Source organism: Phasianus colchicus, chromosome 1, assembly GCF_987193195.1.
Source record: "Phasianus colchicus chromosome 1, bPhaCol1.hap1.1, whole genome shotgun sequence".
Lineage (NCBI taxonomy): Eukaryota > Metazoa > Chordata > Aves > Galliformes > Phasianidae > Phasianus > Phasianus colchicus.
Window position 1 is genome coordinate 171,411,513 of NC_143436.1, and position 9,907 is coordinate 171,421,419.

Here is a 9,907-nt window from a genome sequence, read left to right on the forward strand (position 1 = left end):
TGTTTTAAAATCTCTTCTCACAGAAGTAATATGCCAGTTGCAGAGCACAGATATTAGGACAAATAAGCAGTGTCGTATGTTAATCTCATCTGAGAGATTCCATAGGTGCTACGTGGTGATGTACTCCCCATCAGACATTTCTCTACTAGGGAAAATTCATTTTATGTAACACCTCTCCTGTGGAGCCAGGCTGAGAGATTTGGGGCTTTTCAGCCTCGAGACGAGAAGGCTTCAAGGAGTATAAGAAATAATGGCTTTAAACTAAAAGAGGGGAAATTTAGGTTAGCTATTAGGAAGAAAGTCTTCACTGTGAGGGTGGTAAGGAACTGAAACAGGCGGCCCAAAGAAGCTGTGGATGCCCCTTCCATGGAGGTAGGCCAGGCTGGATGGAGCCCTGGGCAGCCTCATCTCGTGGAAGGAAGGTGTCCTGCCAACGGCAGGGTGTGTTGGACTACATGGGGGAAACATCACTTTCTGCCATATTTTTGTTTAGAGAAATATGCATAGCCTGAATATGCAACCTGGCCACAAAGTTATCAGTAATAAAAGTCAGATAGAAAATCTGCAGTGAGAACTTCAAAAGATGCAACTAAAAAATTACTGCACTTCTTGATTTTTTTTATCATATCTGTGTATGTGAACTGAGAATGGACAAAAGCAAATGGACTATAGCAGTACTTAGAGAACATTAAGCAGAGAACTGCAAAATCTGGACTGTCTGTTGGCTAAGTTCAGAGGACGGGCACTCCAAAGATAGACACATGATTTAAGTATGCAAACTTACCAACACATTCAATTTATGTTCAGTTTTGAACTTTTCAGCAAACTTCCAGATTTCTTTGGGGTTAGAAATATCCACAATATGCAAGAAGATATTCTAAAAGAAGAAAAGTTACAATCAACATGTATAGTGAATAGGTCCTGCTCACTGTTAAGGCCTGTTTTGTTGAAAAGCTATTCTAGTTGTATGAAAAAATATTATCTCCAGAATATATCTGAAACACTTGTGGCTAAGAAGCAAAATTGGGAAATCAAAATATTTTCCTAGAAACATCTCTTGTCATTTGATTCACCTGCTCCTGAGCCATGACCTTCTAATGCTTAATGCATGGTTGAAGGGACCCCAGCTTTCATCTCTGGCAGGCAGTCTGGCACAGAAAGTCTATCTGTTTTATGTACTGCTTCAGAAAGTCTATCTGTTTCATGCACTGCAAAGTAAAACCCCATCAACAGTCAGGTTTGCAAGCTGTGTGCCACAGTAATAAGGCTGTAGACCTCAGCCTTCTCTTCTTAACACTGAGTGAAACCAACCCTTTCAACCTCTTCCCCACACACATCTTAGTTCCTTTGTAACTTTGACAGTCTGGCCTTGCTCTAGGACATCAAAGACTTCCTTGTTCCAGGAGGCCCAAACTGGACATGAGTGTCCTGCTGTGGTCTCACAAGGGCTCAGCACTTCTCTCAATCTTCTGGCTATACTTGGTCATTCAGCCCAGGGTGCGTTTGGCCTTCCTTGCCTCAGGGCACACTGCTTGCTCAGGGTCATGGCATCAACCCCAAGCCCTCTTCTGCACAGCTGTTTTCAATCAGTCCCAGGCCATACTACCCCGTGGGATTACTGCACTCCAGGGCAGGACTGCTCTTGGTGAACTTGACTGTCTATTTTCCCACCTGTTAAGCTTCTTGAATAGCACCTTTACTCTCCAGTAATTGAGGCTATCTGCAATCTGACAGAGATTATACTTGATCTATTTGTCCAGACTGTCAATAGAGACATTAAACTCTTGCCCCAGTATTGACCTATGAGGGATGCCACTAATAACTGCTCATTAGATCAGCTCTGTATTGTTGACTGCTACTTTCTGAGCCCAATGGCCCAAGCAGTCTTCTACCTGTCTTACTGTTCACTGGATCAAACCACATTAGCAAGTGACAAATCTCTCAAGACATCAAGTACAGACAGCAAGCAGATGCCTCCATCCCTGACAGAGGGAGCCTCCAGCCATTTTCACCCACTCTTCCTCCTGGTGCCAACAACAGTTCAGGCTCAGCTGGCTTCAAATCCTCCCCTGACAGAGTTTGTTCTTCCCCATCTGTTACCATGGCACTGTACCTATCCTGTAAATGAACATCTGCAGGCTGAGAACAATCCTGCCTTCTACTGCTAGCGTTCACAAATGCCCAGTCTTCCCCATCTTAGGAGTCTCCATCCATTTACTTGAGGATAGACCCTAGCTTTCCATCCTCCCAGATAAGTGGAGTTTGCACTCTTCTGCTCTTTGCAAAGACCATGTCCACCTCCGGTTTCCTCCCCCTAAGGCTATGCAGCTTGCTCCATGTCCAGCAGATGCTTCATCTGGCGGCCCAGCACCTTGGCCACAGCAGAGCCCAACTGATGAGGACCCCATTGTGCTCTGCCCCAGGCTCAGGGAGAAGTGCCAGTCACTCCCTGCAGCACAGCACCCACATACCATTCCTCTGGAGCAGGGCAGAAGAGCACACCTTCAGGTACATTGCCGTTTCCACGCCACTATTTTTAAGCAGAGTGTTGAGTGCTTTCTGCAACCCCTTTCCACACTAAGTGCTGCATGAATTGCCATGTCCCTTTCAGTCGACCCTTGTTTTGAAATGCTATGGGCATGGATGTGAATGCAGTAAAATAAAAGAGGAAAAGCTTGACATGAAAGCAAAGTTATAATCTTCCAACCCACTAAATCTAAAATATTTCCTCTCTCCAAAACATCTAAAACCTTTTAGTCCTTGTTAAAGGCAATTCTCTGCTTTTGTAAATGTCTGCTCTACCCACTATAAGCAGAGCAGCATTTATCAGCATACAGAAGGCACTGCAAATCCTATTCTTCTCGTGCACAGTGCTTAGTCTTGAAGACATATTACAGACAGTCCTATGACACACACCAGGAAAGGTACTTCTAAGATAATTATGCAGAGGATGTGTTCCCATGCAAAGAAACAAATAATCATTAAAAGACCTCCTCTTTTTTCAAATGTTCCTTTAAATACTCACTACACAAGCAAAAGAGATAAGCGAAGAAGCTGGGAAAATTATAAGGCATCATTCCCAATCTATAATTCTGCTTCCTTGAAGATAAAAACACTTGTCTTCTCTTTAGCCATTGGATTTCAGCTCCTCATTTGAAATAGCTCAGAATTTTCTCATCATAATGCTCATTTCTAAACAAAAAACTTGACACTTCTGTAGGTTCTAACCAGATACCTCTCTAAGAGCCTTTTACTTTTAGAGCTACTGCAACTAACTACTGCAACAGAAGAGTAGATTTGGGGGCAGATGTTCAGTATTACAAGTGATTTTAGAGACTGAAAAAGACCTGAATCAACACTTATCTGTTGAAGACTGTCACATGGCTCAGAAAAGGAACTCAAAGATCTGTTCCCTATAAAAGTCCTTCATGGTAGCAAAGTCATTCTCAAGGTGAGATCTAATCACCATGAGTAGATCTATTTAGAAAATCAGGAGACCTTCCTACTTCCCAGGTTAAGGTGCAAGTGCCTGCCAAATAATAACTCATCTCAGCATTGAACCCCAGCATGTTTTGCTGTGGAAACTGGAAACAAATCTCTGGCACATACTACAACAGGATCTCTGTCCAGATAACCAGGAAGAGCAAGTTAGGTCTGCTTGTAACTTGTCAAGTTGCAGATAAAGTATTTTATTATCTCTCTGGATTGCTTCTGGATGGCTACTTAGAAAGAAGGATGTTCTTGTGGAATCCTTATAAAAATGACTCTTTCCAGTGCAGGGCCACTTGTAGAGCTCATCTGACACTTTAACAAATGCTCCTTTCCATACAAGTGCCCAGGACCCCTGGTCACACACAAGTTCTAATGTGCGCTCATGTTCTTTTATGACTAGGGAAACTACAGGTTTGTAGACTACCAAAACTCAGTATGCAGTAGATGTGCTGCATTTAGTGAAAGAATACTATTTGCCTTGAGTTCTGTTTCAACAAATGATAGAACACAGAACATGAAGGAACCCTCAGAGGTCATGAAACTCACCCCTCTGCCCAGGCTGTCTGACTGCAGCTAGAAAAGAAAGTAACACTTATAGTCACCAGTCCTTTCATAACTTTATCTTACTATAGTCAGGGGATCATGCTTTTCTAGACAGCTGGAGAGTACTTCTACACAAGGACTGATCTAATTCACCTCCATTAAAGAGCTTCAATGTCAGACTTGGGAGCTGAAACTAAAGAGCACAAATTATTCAGTAAGGTATCTCTAACCATAAGAAGTCTTCACAATGTTTGACACCCCTTAAACTCTACTACTGGAATCAAAATACTGTGTTTAAGAGCCAAGGCCCCGCTTAAAATGAAGACAGATCTTCATCCAATGTACAAAGACACTGGCTCCACTTCTCCACAAGCACACCCTCTAGAATAATCACCAAAGCAACACTGACAGCTACGGAGGTGTACTGTAGATTGATATATGCAGCAGCAAAAAGAATCTTTAACAGAAAGCAGGAGATAAGGAAAAGATGCTGTAAGAAAAAGAGATAGAAAAGTCTATAAGCATAAAATTAGGACCACATACGTGAAGCAGGAAAGGCATCCTTAGCAAATCAAGAGCATGTTATTCAGATTCAGAAAACCTCCAACTCCATAAATGTTGTCGCAAGAGCGTTGCAATGAATTAACTTTTAAAATCCTCAGCAACGTAGTAAGGAAAAGTAGGTAGGACATCACAAAACATAACAACAAACTTACCTGATTGCCAGTTTCTGTCACTATTTCTCCTTTGGCATCCTCAGCTCGTTCCTTATTGCGGCAAACCAGGTGAACCGTGCCACCTCGTGGATTTTAACAAGAAACACATTTGACAATTAATTACTAAATATGTCAGGGGGGCATCAGCAAAGAGAAGGTGCCAGAAGGTAGCTTTCAATTTGCAGTTCTTCTTTGGGGTTAGTTTTTGATACAAATCAGAAGGAATGAGAAACCTTCTGTGACTGCTTCCCACCTGTAGAAATCTGTAGCCTGCCAGTGGCCACCCTGGAACACTGCGGGGATTTCCCAGCAGTCAGAGTCCCATTGCTCTGCTCTCAAGACCTGAGCAGTGGCTTTTCATCAGCACTGCCATAGCTGTGGTCTGTGGAGGACCCAAGGCTCCCACAACACTTGATGAAGTGCTTGGGAAAAGGGTGCAAGTCAAAGCTACAGCACTTCACAGTCTCACATTCACCAGCTTTAGTCCACTCCTAGGGACCAATGCTCCCAGAAGACCCAAACTCAGCAGTGTTACCTAGTAAACCAGACCTAAGAATTCAGGCATGGTCTATGAAAGGACAACAGTCTACTAAAAATTTTTCAACAGAAAGCTCAGGACACAATAAGCAGATGTACAGCAAAACATACTAAGGTTCCCAGGCAAGGCTGTGTGAATGGAGGAGGCCTCTGCAGTTCAAGCACTCAACTATTTTCTCAACTATTAACTCATTATTTTCTATCAAGTTTACAAGGCATGCTTAGTGTAAATAAGACACCAGGGCTGTGCTAGAAAATAAAGCTAAGACATCAATCTCATGAATGTTTGTTTTGGCACGTCTTAGAAAGAAACAACACAAGTGACTTGAATTGTTCTGTGAAAACAGAATAAAAGATGATAGGTATCAGAATATTTCTCAGCAGAGGCAGATTATGTGACAAGGACCACGGGCACAAACTGCAGCCCGGAAGGATCAGGACAGACATTAAGAAAAACGTTTTCATAAGGAGATAGATCAGGCTGCCCCGAGAGGTGGTAGAATTTCAATAGAATGGAAATTAGGGGCTTTCAAGATCAAGCTAGGGAAAGCAGTGGCCAAATTGATCTAGTGATGGCAGAAGTCTTGCTTCAAATGGGATGCTGGACAAAATGATCTTTAGGTACTTTCCAACCACTTTTTCTACAGAACAAATACTCAGGACAAGGGTCTTCTCCAAGGACTGGATATGTATCATGCCCTAATAGCATAGCGACATTAAAGAGAACCTTCAAAAACAGCACTGAAATATAAGCAGACATCACTCTTATTCTTATGGTTTACATTCCTTAATCATTACAAGAAATTTGTTAATCTCAGTTACAAGAACATATGTACTCCTTAGTTCAGTTTACTGTTAAACATGTTTTAGGAGTTCCTAGCAGTCCAACGTTAGAAGGCTTAAGAAATGTAATCCCAAAGGAGTTCTGATGAAAGCAATTAGAACCCAAATGCAAGACATCAGAACTATTGCAGGGATGGAATAGTCACATACCCATGTGCTGCACAGCCTACTTTGGGCTCTGAATGTGCAATTGTCTCTGAGAGTTTTTCCACTGACTACAATTAGAGCAAGCATACTGGGCATGCAGCTGAAGCAGGCAATGAGCCTTGAGGTTGTTTGTGCTACACATGCACTGTGCATGGGAGGGACCCTGCATAATCAGGCACTAAGCATATACAGATCAGAATGAAAGACAATTTTTGCCTCAGTGAGACTAGATTTCATGAGTGAGAGAACAGACAAGCATCAGAACAGGCAGTTTCCAATGCTCATCTGTCAAGCCATTCTCTCAGTGACTGTAGGCTTCGCTGCACAAAGAAGGGCTTTAATGAGAGATCTTAAGGCAGATGAGGATGTGCAGATGTTTAAAGAGCACAAGGGACTGCACAAGCACTGTACTTGTATGAATAAAATACAGAGGAGGTAGCTGGCCTTTCAGCTGATTGGGATCATGGTATGGTCCCAAGGTGAGTTTGAAGGGCTCTGAATATGAATGTTTTCTTGCTGTCAAGAAGAGAGAGATGTTTTAGTGCAAACCATGGGTTAGGAAAAGCATTTAAATATGTTTTTCATGGTAAAGACCTAGAATTATCTGAATTTAAACAACACAAGGGACTGGGAAAAACCTGCATCAAACCTGAACTGCAGTTCACAAGATACATAGGAAAGCCCACATCTGCAGTATGCATAGTACTGGGTGTGGCTGGGATGCTATTAATTTTTTTCATAGTGGCTCATATGATGCCGTGCTTTAGATTTGTGAGTGAAACAATGCTAGTAACACACTATTTTTTATCCTTTGCTGATCAGCACTTGCACAGTGCCAAGGCCTTGTCTCTCACTTTGGCCTTTCAGTGAATAGATCAGAGGGTGCGCGAGAGGTTGGGTGGGGACACAGCTGGGACAGCTGATCTTAGCTCAACAAAGAGATATTCCATGCCACATATCATCATGCTCAGTAATAAAGAGGAAGAGAGAGGGTTTTAGGAGTTAGCCATCTCTTGCTCATGATCTGGCTGGGCATCAGTCTGCTCATGGGAGTTGGTGAGTGACTGCTTTTGCATCACTTGTTTCATTTTCTTTGTCTCTTATTTAACTTCTCCATCATGCACTAAACTTTTTTTTATTGTATCTGGACTTTTATTCTTCTTTTCCCCTTCCCTCACCTTACTGCTGGTGGAACAGGGAAGTGTGCAAACAACTGTGTGGCACTTCGCTGCTTGCCAAGGTTAGCCCACTACACCAACATGACACTGATTCAGAAAAGAGCTGAACTTAGGCTACAGAAGATGTAATCAAGACTGCCGTAACTTACAAGAATATGATGTGCATGCAGATGAAGCCAATGTAGGCTGGTTATTTGTTTGCTGAGTGTTAATTCCTTGCTTTCTTGTTGTAATGCACTTCAAGAGGTTCAACCAGAAGCGAGTCCCAGTAGCTGACATGGAGTTTCAGAGCAACACATGCAAGAATGGGATCAGGAATTTCTTCCTGACTTAAATGATTAAGTCATTTTAACTTTATATGCACAACCATGCCCTAGTAAAGTATCAGGCAAGAAGTCTGAGTCCAAGGTTATTCTTTGGCCACAAATTTAGATGTAATGACCAAATCCTGTGTACTAGTTCAGTCTGACACGCAGGACTGGAAAGGTAATTGTCCCTCTGTACTCTGCACTGGTGAGGCCATGCTTCAAGTACTGTGTTCAGTTTGTGGCCCCTCATTACAAGAAAGACAGTGAGGCTCTGCAGTGTGTCCCAAAGAAGGGTAACAAAGCTGAGAAGGGTCTGGAGCACAAATCTTATGGAGAATGGCTGAGGGAACTGGGATTGCTTAGATTGGACAAGAGGTGGTTCGGGGGAGACCTTATCACTCTCTACAACTACCTGAAGGGAGGTGGTACCAAAGCAGGGGTCAGCCTCTTCTCCCAGGTAACTAGTGACAAGACTGGACTTAATAGCTTTAAGTTGCATTAGGAGGGATTCCAGTTGGATATTAGGAAAAAAAGAGTAATCATGTACTGGAACAAGCTGCCCATACCTGGAGTCGTTTGAGAAAAGTGTAGATGAAGCACTGAGGGACATGGTTTAGTGGGTACGATGGTGATGGGTCGACAGGTGGACTTGATCATTTTAGTCATCTTTTTCAACCTGAATGACTATGCAACATCTGGTGGGCAGCTTCATTTGCAAGCAGAACAGTCACCAGGCAAAGCAATAAAGTTATTATGCATAATGACTGTGGAGGGAACCTGAGATCAATCATACACTGGTATTGAGGGGGATCTTTAAGTCAAAGGCTCTTCGATGCTAATAATTTTGAATTAGTTTAATTTAACCAAATCTCCACTCTCCTTCATAAGATAGTTGCTAGAGCCTAAGCAGGCAAAGAGAACCACAAACTCTTCTTTTTTATTCTACATGCCAAAGTGCCTGGAAGTCTTGCACAAGGGGAGTTATTTTATCAGCCCTAAACAGGATTAGTTTTATCCTTAAAGAGTAGCTACTCCAGTTCATCTCCTTGCTTACCCAGAGTGATGTAAAAAAAAAAAAAAAAAAAAAAAAAAGTTGGCTAAAGGGTGCCAATTCTAGGCTTATTGTCATGATCAAGTACAACACTTTGGCTCTTTTGTACTCTCCCATCTCTAGCTTTGCAAAGCCATCTGTTTTCTTCCATCACATGGTAAATGTTTAAGTCCCTCACCCTGTTCACATTCCACCAATCTGATACTTGTACTGAACCAGCCTTATGTAGACCTTACTCCATCAGTAACATCTTTAAATGGTGGATAATACTGGTAAACATACACGTGAGAAACATCGGACGTTTTCTCTATTTACATTTTTGTTTCACTATTTCAGTTTTCACACTGCTGACCACGTTTAATCCTTTAACCCAAACTAAGAGCTCTGTCCCCTCACTCCGGAGAGCTGCATGCTCCTTATTCGTGCTGGAAGCCAAATTTGCCTCCACTCGTCTCTCCTGCAGGCTGGGGCGGTGCCCCGGCTCACCTCTCCGTGCTATCTCCTTGGCTGCAGCCTTGCCAATGCCGCTGTTGGACCCAGTGATCAGAAAGGATCTACCAGCCACATCCACCTCCAGATCTGCCGGATCGAAGTGCTTGGAGGCAGACTCGTAACCACTCCTAGATAAATCAGAGACACCTGTGAGGAAGCCAGAAGACAGCAATTCCAAAACAAAAACAAAAAACAGAGGGAGGGTTGAAAAGGGTTTTCCCTCTACAGCTCACTGTGCATTTTTCTGGCACACGCTCAACGCTCCTCTCTCACAGAGCTGTCTGGACACAGTGCCAGTGTGGAGCAAGTTCTGCAGCAATAACTCAAAACATTCTGTGAGGGAGCTAAGGGGCTCCGACTGCTCAGCTCGGGCTCAGCTGTGATCTTCCTGCACTGAGCTCAGGGCAAGGGTGGCTGTCAAAAGATATGTAAGGGGCTGAAATTCGCCCACTTTGGAGGGCAGACTTCAATTAACAGCGAAAATAAAGGCGGAAAGCCTTTAGTGTACACCCACAAACATACACCCCCCCCCCAAGCACCGCCGCAGCGCCGCGCCCGCCCCGCGGCGCAGCCCGCTCTCGGGGGCGGCAGCCCCGGTAC

At 43.3% G+C, this 9,907-nt stretch overlaps 1 protein-coding gene across 1 annotated transcript in view; it reads right to left on the reverse strand.

Annotated features, from left to right (window-relative positions):
* DHRS12 (dehydrogenase/reductase 12) overlaps positions 1 to 9,907 on the reverse strand; it is a 32,312-nt gene that overhangs the window by 20,749 nt on the left and 1,656 nt on the right. The window contains exons 2-4 of the mRNA XM_031615717.2: positions 9,302 to 9,435; positions 4,752 to 4,834; positions 785 to 877 (exon numbers count right to left, since the gene is read on the reverse strand). Coding sequence (XP_031471577.2) covers positions 785 to 877; positions 4,752 to 4,834; positions 9,302 to 9,435 — 310 coding nt within the window. The remainder of the gene's footprint in view (positions 1 to 784; positions 878 to 4,751; positions 4,835 to 9,301; positions 9,436 to 9,907) is intronic.